The sequence below is a fragment of the Falco biarmicus genome, chromosome 3, assembly GCF_023638135.1.
Source record: "Falco biarmicus isolate bFalBia1 chromosome 3, bFalBia1.pri, whole genome shotgun sequence".
Lineage (NCBI taxonomy): Eukaryota > Metazoa > Chordata > Aves > Falconiformes > Falconidae > Falco > Falco biarmicus.
The window spans coordinates 24,829,638-24,845,375 of NC_079290.1; the positions used below are offsets into that span (position 1 = coordinate 24,829,638).

The window sequence follows — 15,738 nt, forward strand, 5'->3', positions numbered from 1 at the left end:
GCTAGTAATGCTTGTGCAGATGCAGCCCAGGATCTGATTTACCTTTTTTGCTGCAGCATCACACTGCCCACTCATGGTCAGACCCCAGGTCTCTTTCAGCAAGGCTGCTCCCCAGCCACACAGATCCTAGCTGATTCTGGGCTCTTTGATTATTCCACCCCAGGTGCAGGACCTTGCACTTGTCTCAGTTTCTTTTCAAAATGTTGTTGCTGCCCTGCTCTTCCAGGCTGCCTGTGTCTTTGTGCAAGATGGCTTTCTCTTATGATGCATCTACCCCATCATCTGGTTTAGTGTCATCAGCAAATGTGGTGTGGGTGCTTTCAAGCCCATCACCCAGGTAATTTATGAACAGCATGAGGCCTGGTATCAATTCCTGGGGGACTCCACTTGTAACAGACTGCTAGTCCATTTTATTTAGCAGCTACTTAGTTCAGTTGAAAAACTTCAAGCAATTAAGTTCCATTTCCGTTATCTGAAAGGTTAGAGATGTGACTGTGATGTTGCTGAATCTCCAGTCTGCATCTTATGTTTTTCTGTAAGAATATTTTGTTTGTGCTCTTAATACTGCAGCTTGATCTACTTCATAAGTAACTGATCAAGTTGTATTGCAGATAAAGGATGCCCTGACCATTTTTTAAACTGTGATGCCAGCTTCTTTCCAAATCCAAAAGATTTGGTCAGTTGTTTGCTTTTTTCCTAAGAAGCCTTTTTTATACTTAGAGATTACTTCAAATCTCAAAAGGGAGGTAGATTCTAGTCCTAAGCAGGCAGCAGCATTGCTGGCATTCTGCAAGCCAAATAATGAGCAGAGAGTTACAAAACTTTATTCAGCAAAGAGGAGGCTGTATGTGAGAGTGAAGGCACAAGATAAAAGAATAAACCCTAAAAGATATCCTGGAGGACATGCATTTGTACTTAATGACAACAGTTGGAAATCCAATTTACAGGATGAAAGCAGTTGCTTCTCTTAGAATTAGCAGGAAATAAAGAAGGTAACGCAGGACTTCTGAGAACAACTACTAGAATTACAGGTGAAATTGGTAATCTAACATTCATTTTGCACTATTATTCAACCAGGCTGATTTGTGTAAAGTTTATACAGCAGGAAGTACTGGATTTTTTTTTTTTTCATTTTGTTTTAGGGTGGGTTTTTTTGTAAAATGTAGTGATATGTATAATTTTTTTAAAGATCCATACGTCTTTATTGTTCACTGGAGAATTATATCATCTGTGCAGTTTGTTCACTATAGCGTCTCTGTTTCTTCGTGCTCAAAAGCCATCCACGCTTGTAAGTTTGGCTTAAAAAATAAGATTGCAGTGTGCCACTGATACGTTATGCTAAGTAAGTTTATCCTGATGCTTAGTAGAATCATAGAATTGTTTAGGTTGGAAAAGACCTTTAAGATCATTGAGTTCAATCATTAAGCTAGCACTGCCAAGTCCATCACTAAACCATGTTCCTGGATGCCACATCTACACATCTTTTAAATACTTCCAGCAATGGTGACTCCACCACTTCCCTGGGCAGCCTGTTCCAGTGCTTGACAACCCTTTTGGTGAAGAAATTTTTCCTAATATCCAATCTAAATTTTCTCTGGTGCAACTTGAGGCAATTTCCTCTCATCCTATTGCTTGTTACTTGGGAAAAGAGACTAACACCCACCTCACTACAACCTCCTTTCAGGTAGTTGTAGAGGCCGATTAAGGTCTCCCCTCAGCCTCCTTTTCTCCAGGCTAAACAGCCCCAGTTTCCTCAGCTGCTCCTCATAGAACTTTTTCTCTGGACCCTTCACCAGCTTTGTTGCTTTTCTTTAGACACAGCCAGGCACCTCAGTGTCTTTCTTGTAGTGAGGGACCCAAAACTGAACACAGTATTCAAAGTGTGGCCTCACCAGTGCTGAGTACAGGGGGAAAATTACTTCCTAGTTCTACTGGCCACTATTTCTGATACAAGCCAGGATGCTATTTGCCTTCTTGGCCACCTGGGCACACTGCTGGCTCATATGCAGCCGGCTGTCAACCAACACCCCTAGGTCCTTTTCTGCCAGGCAGCTTTCCCCAAGCCTGTAGTGTTGCATGGGGTTGTGACCCAAGTGAGGACCCAGCGCTTACCATTGTTAAACTTCATACAGTTGGCCTCGGCCCATCAGTCCAGCCTGTACAGATCCCTCTGCAGAGCCTTCCTGCCCTCAAGCAGATCAATAGTCCCCCCCAACCTGGTGTCACCTGCACACTTACTGAGTGTGCACTCTATCCCTTTGTCCAAATAATTGATAAAGATAAGAAACGTTCTAGCCCCAGTAGTAAGCCCTGGGGAACACCACTTGTGATCGTCTGCCAACTGGATTTAACTTCATAGTATAATCATGTGATGGAAAAGTTATTTGCAAATATGATATTAATGCAGCTTTTCTTTGTTAGCTAATCACAGTTGTTGCTTCTCCAACTTACTGCATAAAATGACCACTCTAGGAAAGCTGAGAAATAATATAGCAGCTTGAATATACCAGTTGTGTAAGAGAATAGGCTAAAATTCTTTTAAATGTAGAAGTGAGTTTTTATGAACTAGTTTGAGTACAATTTTAAAGCTTTCATTTCTTTTAAAGTCTCCACATTTTTCCTGAGACTAGAATTATCTGAGGTAAGTGATTAATTATATAGGAATGCTAGGGGGAAAAGAAGTGAAAAGCCTTTTTTTAATGCAAAATGTAATTACTGCTATAAAATGGAAGAAAAAAGTTGAGTGCTGAAATATCAGTTACAGAACACATTTTTAGTAAATAGAAATCAACTCGATGAAATTCTACAACCTTTTCCACATCTGTAGGAATGATGCTTGCCACCTACTTTTTTCCAAATATGCTCAACTGAACAAAGAAACCAGTAAATTGCTACTGAGATTTGTTATTCTCAATTTGTCTGTTATACTCACTGAAATTGATAAATACTTCATGAAGTCTTAGTGTGTGACTGTTTGCTTATAGGACACTGCTCTACAAAAACCAAGAGAAGTTTTCAGGCTACCTACAGACTTGACAGCTTATGATAATCGCCTTTGTGCCTCAATACACTTCTCATCTTCCACGTGGGTTACCCTTTCAGATGGTACAGGCAGACTGTATTTAATTAAATCAGGCAAACGTGGAAACAGTGCATCTGAAAAGTGGGAGGTAAGTCTTGCAGTAACATTTTTAAGAATTGTACGTCTGTCAAATCTTTTTCTTGCGTTTCTTCTAAGAATTGCATGTAGGTAATGTGAAGAATTAAGCTTTAAATCAACTCTGTATCACTAATATGGGATTGTGTTCAAGTATAAATGACTATATGATTCTTTTATGCACAGAATAGCTAAAATTCAAGTGTTTGAAAGGGAACAGCCTTTTAACTGAAGAAGAAACTGTCTTAAGTAAAAATGAGGTTTTTTTAAACAGGTGGTTAAGTTCTTGCCTAGTTGAACTTTTTCTACAAAACATTTCCCCTTTCCCTTCTCTATTCCTATGTTTCTGTCTAGGATTTTTTCCCCCCATTTATAATTGTTTGCTATTTCCGTGGGCCTGTGAAATAGTATATATTTTTTAAAAAACTCCGAAATTATTGTCAAACAACCTAAAAGCTACTTTTGTTTTTAAGTTTAGAGATTTCTGTTTGTTTCATGTTTGTCTGTGCAGATGTAATTGTTCTTGAAATATTCACCATTTCATTTACCCCACCTTAAAAATACATCTATGGAGACTAGAATAAAACTTAAACAAAACTCTTGATTAAAAAACTTGGACTAACCCTGAGGGTTACCTGCAAATCGGGTATAATGTAAGCAATATTATTTCCACCTCTCTGGCAGGGAAAATCTTCATAATGTGCACTTAGCTGTGGAAAATTATGGTGTTTAACATTTTTACTTAAAATGGTTAGTTGTAACTGAAGTATGTTTTATGCTTTTCTCTCTCATAATTATTTACGTAATTCTTTCAAAGATTCTTCATAAGGAATATTTTTTGTATCCAAATCAAAGTGATCTTACTACACTAATAATGGTATTGGTTATCCTGCTTGAACACAACAAATATAATTTAAGTTACATTTTTACCTGAGCTACTGTGAGTCTCATGGACTGTGGTTACTTCTTATTCATGAGAGCCAGATCTGGTATAAAGCGCCCACATTTTGCATGTATTTTCTTTACTAAAGGGCAGTTTCCTAAGCAGTCATGGAGATTTTAGTATTGGCAGGAACTCAAGTGTATGTCCTGAAGTGGAAGATTTTAGCATGATGGATTAATAAATAAATACAAACTGGTTTTTATTCTGTAGTGTGAGAATGCTGATACGTAAATTAGTTACATTGGAGTTGTCAGTGTAACAAAATATGAGATTTATATGTTCAGATTCCATCACCATTTAAATTCACTTTTTGAGTATTTAGAGCACTCGGTGTTTTACAGTGATGTTAACATCCCAACCCCATAAATCCTCAAACTGTATCAGGTTTCAGTAACAACAGCTGGTTTGAGCTTATACTCATTCAGCCACTGTAGCTTGAATTCCTTGTCACTTATTCTTTCAGTTTCATATGTTATTGTTCTAGCAAGTAAAGAATGTTTCGTTTATTCTTCTCTGCTATTTGGATTAGTTTTGTTTTATCTTTTTGGGGGGTTTGCTGAATGAGTACTTTTTTTGAGAAAAGCTGAAATACATGGTTTCTAGAATTAAAACTTCCAGCTATAGGTACCAAATGCTACATCTCTCAAGCTACAAGATGTGTAGTCCTTCTGTATAAAAGTATTTCATGTTTACAGTGGTGCTTATTAACCTTTCAGTATAATAGTAATATTTACATACTCTTCCTACCTACTCCCATACAAATATTGAATGGACTTTTCCAAACTGTATATATAAAAATTTAAAAACTTCTGACCCTAGCTTCTTCTAAACATGAATATTATACTCCTTCATTTAATTATCCATTTTTGCTTCTTAGTCACCTTCACAAAACTTTATAGAGGAGGAAAATTGAATCTCTTTCTAAAGATAGTAGCCAAATAGAGAACCCCCCTCCCCAGTACTGGTTGATGATTAAACACTGGCAGTGATGCACTGGACCTTTTTATCTTCTTGTTTGCATATGTCAAGGTCTACAAAGATTATCTGGATGTTGGGGTGTCTAGAGAAGTAGTCAGTGCCTTGGAGAAAACCTCGTATTTGCATCTTGAGTGTGAGACTATTTCTCCCAGTATGCTGTTTTATAGATTCTGTTCATCTGTTGTTGTACTTCTACTTACTGTAGTAGTAAATAGCCATAATGCAGACAGCTTTTTTTTTTTTTTGTGGATCTTTGTGCTTTAATGGGCCCTTATAATGATTTTCTAATACAAACAATAATAATTAAAAACATTTCAGAACAGTGGCTTGATAGCCAAGGAAGGGGGAACCAGAAATGTATGACATTCATGGATTCATATTGGCAGAGAGGTTTGTGGGAAGCAAACTAACTGATCTGACATTCACTGAAGCCTTTCACTGCTTTCTGAGAAAGCCAGTTAAAACTGGAAGTCTTGCTCTGACTTTTCACTACAATTTTGTCTTCTAGATTGTGTTTAATGAAGAGCTAGGAAGTCCATTTATTATAGCACACAGTGTTTCATTTGTAAAATCTGATACGCATTCCATAGCTGTGCTGATGCTTAGGGTGGAAAAAGATGAATTGGACACAAAAGGAAGTGAATTTCATATTACTTTGGAATGGGCTACAATTACAGAGATAAGCAAAGAGGGTAAGTGTTTTACATTTATATTATTGATGAGTAATGTTTAAAATATTAAATAAGCCATGCTTTATTCTTTGTCTCGGAAGTTGATTGTTCCTTAGGTTCTGGTATTCCCTTTCCACAAAATTTCAACTTGGATTTTACATAGGTAATTTTTTCTTGCATTTTGAGGTCAAGTTACTGGTTTTAGACCTAAATTCTGACAAACATTTGAAAGACAGGAAGAAGTAGTTTTATACATGTGTGGTTAAGGTAATTAGAAAACTAGATAGAACTTTACTTTGTGATGTTGTGAAATGCAGTTCCTGTTTAGTTTGATCTTGTAAAATCAAGGTTATACAAGACACATGATTTAGAAATAGTTCTCTACTTTTCAAAATTTTGTGGAGCTGGATATGGGGATTTGTTGGGGTTTTTAGCCTACAATTAACAGTGTCATAGGATTGGAATTAGTGTGGGATAAATACAAGAACTCTAGCATAAAAAGTAGTACGTATTTGAGGTGGTCCTACAGTAAAAGAGTATGAAATTATTCAGTTAATATTAGACGACATTTAAAAACATATTAGTGCTTAATACCTACTAATTAATGTATTATCCTAATAAAGTTTGGCAAAGGATAATTTATCTGTTCAATATGACCATATATACTTAGATTAAATATCATGATTTCCATAAAGGATGCAAGACCATATGCTTCAGCCTCTGATATAATGATGTGTAGATTATATTAACATCTTTGGGGGAAGACTGATCTGGTCTCGTTCATTATCTTCTAAAAAGTATAATATTGATACAGATAGAAAGAAGATCTTAAACTGCTTGAACTAAAGCAGTTTGCATACTGTCATGTTACTATCCAAATGTTCCTTAGTCTCCTACATACATGGTATGGATAGGATAATAGAACAGGACTCTTTCAGTCTATTCAGAATAGACTGTTACTATTATAGACCATACTTGCTGCGGGCATTTCGGGCGAGCGGGAGTCAGATTCAAATACTCACAGAGTTCAAGATCTGATCCGTTTATTGTACAAACCAGGTAGACTTTTATAAGGCATTCTATAAGCGTGCAATAATGTGATTGGCTATTTTACAAGCGTATAATAATATGATTGGTTAACAATTGTTTACTGGGAAGATTTCTGTTTCTGCTTGTTCTGGCATGTAGGCTCCTTTCTGCGGTTTCCCAGCTCCTCTTATCACGTCCCGTTGGCCTTGGTTTTGTGCCAACATCTGCAATTTGCTCCTTTTTCTTCATCCCACTGTTCTGGTCGCAACCTCGTCTTATCTCTTCAGTATTTTTCCACTTGCTTCAGAGTTCAGTATAATCATTCAATACAGCAAGAGCCCCAACACATACTACTATCAGAATAAACTGTAGTCTATTCAGAATAGACTATTTCACCTACAGTGATCATCTAGTCCAACTGCCTGACCAATTCAGGGTTGACCAAAAGTTAAAGCATGTTATTAAGGGCATCATCCAAATGCCTTTTAAACACTGACAGGCTTGGGGCATTGACCACCTCCCTAGGAAGCCTGTTCCAGTGTTTGACCACCCTCTTGGTAAAGAAATACTTCCTAATGTCCAGACTAAACCTCCCCTGATGCAGCTTTAAACTATTCCCATGTGTCCTATCACTGGACATCAGGGAGAAGAGATCAGCACCTCCCTCTCCACTTCCAGTCCTCAGGAAGCTGCAGAGAGCAATGTCACCCCTCAGACTTCATTTCTCCAACCTAGACTAGCCCAAAGCCCTTAGCCGCTCCTCACAGAACATTCTATCCAGCTTTCACCAGCTGTGTTGCCCGCTGTCTGTTGTTGAAACCTTGGATAATGGAAATATTTGTAAAAGTCCAAAAGCCAGGTAAGACTGCCTTTTGCTTTTTTGGCCAGCTCAACAAGAGAAAGGAACCTCTGAACGTTACTGGTTGTATCTTGTAAGAAAAAATAAATCAGTAATACTGGCAGTCCAGAACTGAAAGACCATTGCTTAAAGAGAGCACTGACACAAACTTATTTTGTAATACTTTATATTTTCATCAACAAATTCTTCTTTACATTGTGTTTTTTATAACTTACAACAAATGTTCATGGAATGAAACTTTTTCCTTAACAGTGGGTTTAAAAACCTTTCAAAAAATCTTGCCAGTTCTCCAGCATTTCCAAGGATCAGACAAAATTTCTGTAATTACAGTCAGCAGATGTGTAAATAACAAGATTCAAAGCAAACTTTAGTTATGAAGAAAGAAAGAAGTTTTGATTTCTTTTAAATAAGGATCTTGCAAATCGAAGTGAGGTATGAATCAGTCTCGAAGATAAAAGCTGTTTTGTGGAATTACAATACTTTACATCCTCCTTCATCAATAGGCAATTGCTATGCATAACTTTTTTTGAAACTCTGCCTGTGGGTGCAGTTTATCAAATGAGACTGTAGTAAAAATAAGTACTTAATCAACAAGCTGTTTATCAAATTACGAAAATCTATGCTTCATCAAAGCTAAGCGGTAAAACATAGTTATGTCTCTTGACACCAATAACTGCGAGAATCTCTGCAGTGTCTGGTTGGCTAGATGAAGTGATCACACCTACCACTATTGTATTACCAAAAAAAAAAAAAAAAAAAAAAGCATGAAAATAAATCTGAGTGGAAGCAGTGATTAGGTCTGTTCACATCTTGTGTGGTACTTCAGCGGGCTGTGACAAAGGTATACGCTTTCAAAGTTTGTTCTTTTTTTGTTCGTTTTTTTTAGTAGGAATCATCACTGTAGGAGCTTGAAATGAAGAACTACCATGCTGCTTTATTAGACTTGGAAAATGTTACATGCTTAGCTTTCTTCTGACCTTTACAAGAAAAATCATGTAGTATAAATTTACCAAAAAGATCATAAAGACTGACTTAAAAAACTTTAAAGTGTTGATGATTGATTGAAAATACTCTGCAAGAGGTTTGGCCACACAATGACGAGTTGTGAGGATGTAGAACCTTTTAACAAATGAACAAATGCTCTAGAGACACGAAAATAAATTTTATGTTTCAGCGCATGGTTAAATTCAATCAGTTAAATAACAGCTTGTTCAGTGAGTGGCTAACTTCCCACTACAACAAAGACTTGCTCGTTTGGTCATGTATCTAAGCCAAGCTAATTTGTTAATCTCTTAGAACAGGTTAACCTATTGCTTGGAGCCTTCTGATTGTATAGATCTCTTAAGTCTGATAAGAATGGTTGAATCTCTTCAATTCATACACACACACCTGGCCACCCACCCTGCCCCCAACCAAATTTTTTAGGAAAAAGAGGGGGGCTTTAATTAACACCACTAAGTACCAGATTTGTGTTATAGTCTGGTTATTACTCTTTACTCTGCTTCTTGCTTAGCAAAGGAGATAACAAATTGAGAGGACTTAAATTATACCTTGTTTATCCATCATTATGTGTATTCTCCTATGATTCTGATATTTCTCTAAGCTTAACATTGAGGTCAAACAGGAACACATTTTGGAGTACTAGAGTGGCATAGATGATTTTTACCATCATGATCTGATTTTGTCTAATGTCTCTGCTAACGTTTTTCCAGTTTCTTTCAAGTAAAGTTGTAGTTACAAATACAGTGATTCCTTGATATTGATCTTTCTTGATTTCTTAATGAAGAGATGAAGCATTAGAAAAACTAAACAATTCCTGGGGAAAATTTTATCACCTGTGAGAATTTTATCAAGTTGTTTGTTCTGTGCTAAAAATCAATTTCTACTATCTGTTACTGTTCAGAAGTTGATCAGTTACTGAGGACTTTGTGGGCAGTAAGATTCTGGAGGAAAAAGAGCAAACATTGTGCTAGAACCTGTGACCTTACTGGTGTTTTGAGTTATCGCTACTCATGTGTTTGGGAGCACAGTGGGGAATGAATGTCATGGTCCTTCATCGTCCTTGACACCAGTAGCTAACATCTGGGACCTCTCTTTTAAAGGGCAGTGTTCTACAAAAGTTGAGGAAGATGAGCATTTTCCGTTATGAGTAAAGTATTACCACTAGCTATTTCATTGCTTCTCAAGTTTTTACAGCAGCTCAAAAAGTATTTGGAAAACTTATTTGTACAAAGGCTGTGAGTGGTTTTGTGAATTGCTGGGCTAGCTGGGATAAACAAAGACATTGTAAGAAAAAAGGGCCATGTTAGTTTAATTTTACAGTCTGCATATTTAACAAACTTACTGGAAAACAGAAGAGAAATTTTTTAAACTATGCTGCTGTGATTTAACTGGTAGGCTTGCTTTGTATGTATTTGTAACGAGATTCTTGTATAATAATTTGTATTCTAGAAAAATATTACTACTAAGATTTCTTTTTTTTTTAAATTGTGTAGGTGATCATAGATATGAAATCTTTAAAAGGAGAGTTTTACAAGGAAAATCAGTCCCCCATTATGCAGCAATAGAACCGAATGGGGATGGTCTAATGATTGTTTCCTACAAACCATTCAAATTTATGCAAGATGAAGATGAGAAATTAGAAGAAAATGATGATGCAAAAGCAGCAAATGAAAAGAAAGGTAAGACTTATCTGGCAGATGATGATAGGCTGCTCTCTCTTGGCTTAGAAAACAGCTTGTCGATTTAGCATCTGTTTGGAAACTGTAGCGATAAATGTTTGTCTTATAAATTTGAAGATAGCTTTATTTATTTTTAAAGGCCAGATTGGCTTTTTTTTGTTTGTTTTCACACTATAATTTTGAAGACTGTCCTGTCTCAGTTTCTGGGAAGTGTATCTGTAGCACCTGTGACTGATACTTTGTGAACAGGAAACTTGTGGTAAGAGACAACAGTGTTTAAGAGTCCTTCCATAGCCACAGTTGCTTATATGAAGCTTAGATCAAGGAAATCTTGTGTTGTGACAACTCAAGAGCTTCCAAAGGATCTATCCATACTTTGCTTTTCTTTTAAATAGGAAGATAACATGTACAACATGACTCTTTAGAAAATGAATACATGTGTATTTGTGTTTTCTGTGACCAGCTGTGCACTACCTACTCATGCTGTCATAGCCTTCCTTTAATATAAATATTTCTCTTAAAAGGCCACTTCTTGTAGCAGTTCAATAATCAAGATAGACATCAGGCAGATTCTAGATCCAGGAGCAGAAGTCAATCATTACCTCTGGGCAGGCAATTTCATTTCATCTTGAGTTCTATTTCATCTCAGTTTTATTCCATCGACTGAGGCAGGTGAAGACTTACTTAATCTTATAAAACAATTTCTGTTGAATAGTCAGCATAGCTTCTAGCAAAATAGGTAAGAAAAAAATGGTATATATTGTCTGAGCATGCAGTAACTTGTCAGCACCATTGCATCTGGTGTCTCTTCAACCAAATTATTAATCATTAATATTTCAGTGTATTTAAATACATTTTGGTTATCAATTTTGTAATGTTGCAATAAACTTAGTGATAATTAATGCCCATTGTATAACTTTATCAGCATATTTGAGTATAGACATGAATATAAATTGATTTCCAGATGAGGGAAACAAATGAACTTGATTGCTAAGAAAATGTTCCTCCATTTTATAATCAGAATATTTTTTATTTAATTTTTTTGTTCAGAGTAGAAGTTAATTTCCACTCTTCCATAAACTTCTCTTCTGTATCTCCCAGTATTGCATGCTGTGGAATCCAGGACAGAATTTTGTAATCTAGTTTGTATTTTTCTGCATGTTTCCTATTGTAGACCCTCTCTATTACTGGCAGCAGACTGAAGATGATGTGACAATAACAGTTCACGTTCCTCAAGACATCACTAAGGATGACATAAAAGTGCACTTTTCCCCTGATAACATATGTGTTACACTGAAAGACCAGCCTCCTTTGATGGAAGGAAAACTCTATTCATTTGTGGACCATGAAAGCTGCACATGGATAATTAGAGAGAACCAAAGGTGTTGTATATGGTTTTCAGTTTTCCTATTGATAAGAATTTACTTCAAAGTGTACACCATATCTTTGACTTCTGACCCCTCTGGGAGTGGACTCATTTAATGCTACAACCTGCATCCCTTCTTACAAGATCCTATTCCCTGTACTGAAAACAGTTCACTGGCTTTTGCTATGCTGTCTCGTGATACAGTTTCTTCAGCTAATTGTGAAAGTAATCCCCTCCTCTTACAGTTACACGATTATAAACTGCGTGACCAGCTATATTCTACAACAATTGTAGAAGAGCCTTTCCAAAATAATAAATTATTTTATTTCAGGAAAAAGGGATTATGTGTAACTGTCTGTATGACAGCTATACCTGTATCAGACCAGGAAATGAAGAGTTTCTACTACTGAGCTGTGAAGCAGGGTTCTTTGCAACATTAGGGATACATTGATGCTCATAATGTTAACCTCCTGGCTTTATTTTCACATGCTTTGTTGGTGTTTATTGGCACCCAGGGTTTTAACATCCCTTTCTAATGTTGTCAGTTGCCTTTCTGAAACAGTGGTGATAGGAGTCACTGGAGGTTAACCCATGCATGTCCGTATGACTACTTGTCTGTGTGACTACCTGTTTTTTTTAATTCTCTTTGAGATTTGTCTTGTCCATTCACTTCTAGTTGACCACAGTAGAGAAGTGAATAGGTAAAATGTATTTCTGAGGTCTATAAAATACAAATGTTTTGTCCTAGATGTTATATCAAGGTAGCGCATACTTAAGTAGCTCTATTAAGTACTACTTAGGTTTCAGATAAACTTCCGTAGTTCTGTCACTCTTTGAATAGATTTCTTTTTACAGGTTCTCTGTGATATTTAAAATGTTTTAATAAGGCTGCTTCAGGGGAAACTGCATTTACATTGAAAACTCTGAGGATACTTACATGAGTATATTCCCTTTGTTCTTAGGCTCATGTCCTTGGACTATTTCTTTAGAATATTTTTCCGACGTAATAATTTACTTTATAAATTGAATGCTAATGGTTTCTGTTCTGTGATTTTCATTATTAATTCAGTTTGGAGAGGAGAAGTGCTCAAATCTACATTTAAAGCATTTTGACTAATCTGAGAAATGGCTGCAGTGTTTTCATGTACTGTTCTTTGTCTTCTGTTTGCATTTTAGTTTAGAAATTTCTCTAATCAAGAAAAATGAGGGATCCCACTGGCCAGAGCTAATAGTTGGTGACAAAAGAGGGGAATTCATTATGGACTCTTCCCAATGCTCTGAAATAACAGAAAGCCTGATGCATCTTACCTCTGAAGTAATGGTAAGGAGTTGAAAATAAACAATTTAAAATTCTTGTACATTTGCATCTTGTCTTTTCTTGTTACTCTAATTTGCACTTCATTGACACAGCTCATTAGTTCATTTACTATTCAGAATCTTAACTCTACATTCATTTTTAACTGAAACTGTTAACAAACTAATGGCACTAGAGTTGTGATTATACTTTGAACAGTAATATCATCTTTGTGGGGGACTGAATTTAGCACAGATGGCACCTGTGCACCAAACCAGAAGTCTGATTTAACATTGAAAATAATTTTTTTTTTCTCACCACTTGAATGTGGCAGATAGTTTTAAAGCAGTGGATTTAAGTAATTTTGAAGAATGTCTGTTTCTTGTTTATCAATAGGTTAACAATGTTTTAATACCGTCTTCCTAGGGATACTGCACTTGGCTTACAGACTCTTAAGTATAAATAACATTTTTAAAAGGAAAGCATATGCATGACTCATTAACTTTCTGGTGTTATTGTTATACAGGGAGTCTACTTAAAACTAAATAGAATGTGATTTTTAACTACTCTTTGCTTGATACTTCCCCTTTGAGTTTAATTAGAAAATGGCATCTCATCTAAAACTTGTGAAGTGTGGCTCCCTATGAGTCTTAATATATTAGTTTTGGATTATTACTTTTTTTAATAAGGCTGAAAAGTGTTATTAAAATAAATTCTGTTTAGCACTCTGAATTGATTTATCTCCTCTTTCCCTCACTATTTGTGGGCAAGATATTGTAGTACATCTTTTGACCATAGATTTATTGGGAACTTCAGTTTTCTTTTCTTTTGTAACTCCTACTGAGCTTAGTGATGATCTTTTTTTTTTGGTCACAACTTTTCAGCTTATGTGCAGTATGATCATGTAAAACAAAGATCTTTCCTTAGGTACCTATTAATTTAAATAAATACTATGCATTTTGTTATACTGCGACTTCCGCTACCTATGTATAATAAAGGCATGGATTCTTTTTGGTTGTCTAAGTTGCTTATGGTAATGATGCTTATCTGGAAGGCTTTTAAAAAAGCTACCCAATGAAATAGTAAACCAGAGGCCATCAAGAATGCTTGGTAGAGGAAAGGTAGATCCCAAAGTGTAGCCTCTAAAGAGACAGATACCCTGTGCATTAGGTTGCAGTATATGACACCTGATTTTCCTTGCTTCTGTCACTTAAGGATATTTATTTATCTCTTCGTGTTTATTTTCTTTGAACTTCAATTGTCGTAGCAATTAAAAAAAAAAAATAATATGTTCTGTTCTCTTTAATTTTGTGGACAGAACCAAAATAGAAGTTCTTAATAATCAGCTGAAATGGGTGAACTCACAAACTCCTTCCTGTCAAATGAGTCAGTGCCCTTTCTAACCTTTCCTTACAGATTCTGTTGGTTTTACCTTTCAGCTTATATTAGTTGCCAAGATGCTTTTTTGTGCGAGAAGCAACAGGAATTCATATTTAAAAAGGAAATATATATATTTTGCTTTCTGTTAAATAAAGGTCCCTTTCTATTATAATGAAATTAGTTCTTTAAATATATCGCAAAGGTAACATAGCTTGGTGGTTTTGAAAATTTTCCAAGGAAGATGTGATCAGCAGAAGTAAGCTTTTTCTATATGCAGTAGTGTTATATCTTGCTCTCAGATTAGTAGTGAAAGTGACGGTTTTTCCTTTCTTTGACTTGTGGAATATGGAAAAATAAATGTGCTTTTTTTCTTGTTTTGAGCACATTGAAAAATATACATAACATCATTATTAATTTTAAATAATTAGCAATGCTAAAAGTAGGCATGTATTTAAAGATACCTATAAAATTAATTAATCCATTTTTAATACAGTTTCCAATGGCAATTTGAAAGAAGCTTGCACTGATGTAAATTTACTAAACCTGTGTTTGTTTTCAGGATTGTGTACTTTTGCTACTTACAGAAGGGAATTTATTGTCCATTTTTTAGTGGCTTTTGTACCTTTCCTTAAACTGAAATGGATTTTGTTGTACCTACCACTCATGCTATTCTCCACAGCAGAAATGATTCTATTCATCTTGAATAAGTACATAGCTTGATCTTTAAGTATTTAAGGATATGCAAATGATTCTTCCTGTTCTATTGAACTTTTTGTATTGAAAAGAGATTATATATATATATATATCTTCAGTAGCTTTGATTTTCAGTGTAGGTTGTTGCTTTTTTATTTCAGAATCCAAACCCTGAAAAGGAAAATCCACCTTGTAATGCTCAAGAACTAGAAGAATGTGATGCTTTTCTTGAAGACAGCGCAAGCTTGTGCAGGTTTGATGGTGATACTTTGAAAGTCACTCATGTAGTAAGTGCTGCAAGTTATTACAGAAATATTTTAAAACGTTAAGATATGCAAGTTTGATTCTATTATCAGAACAAAAATCTGTGCAAACTCTTAAAACCACATAAATTTCTTCCATAATGTAAAATCACAGTAGCAACAGAAATTATCAACAAGCATTATGTATTCTTCAGTGTCATTTTAATGTAAAAACAAGGCTGCTTTTATTCTGTTCAAAAATATGTGTATACATTAACAAGTAAGCCATTTGAAAAAGCAAAGTTATGTCAGAATTGTTGTAAGAAAGGGGTGTTTTTCAGTGGCATAAAATTCTTCTAGATCCTTTAACTTGCATTTTTCTCAGTGACTTTTCAGACAGCCTGGTAGAAAGTTGACCTTTTTTACTAATGAGCTGGGGCGTAGA

At 35.6% G+C, this 15,738-nt stretch overlaps 1 protein-coding gene across 3 annotated transcripts in view; it reads left to right on the forward strand.

The window, feature by feature from the left end:
• Nucleotides 1-15,738, forward strand: part of NUDCD1 (NudC domain containing 1) — a 41,976-nt gene that overhangs the window by 16,795 nt on the left and 9,443 nt on the right. For all 3 annotated transcript variants that reach the window (XM_056331351.1, XM_056331353.1, XM_056331352.1), the window contains 6 exons: nt 2,985-3,170; nt 5,587-5,770; nt 10,133-10,318; nt 11,493-11,700; nt 12,861-13,005; nt 15,213-15,338. In XM_056331351.1, coding sequence (XP_056187326.1) covers nt 2,985-3,170; nt 5,587-5,770; nt 10,133-10,318; nt 11,493-11,700; nt 12,861-13,005; nt 15,213-15,338 — 1,035 coding nt within the window. The remainder of the gene's footprint in view (nt 1-2,984; nt 3,171-5,586; nt 5,771-10,132; nt 10,319-11,492; nt 11,701-12,860; nt 13,006-15,212; nt 15,339-15,738) is intronic.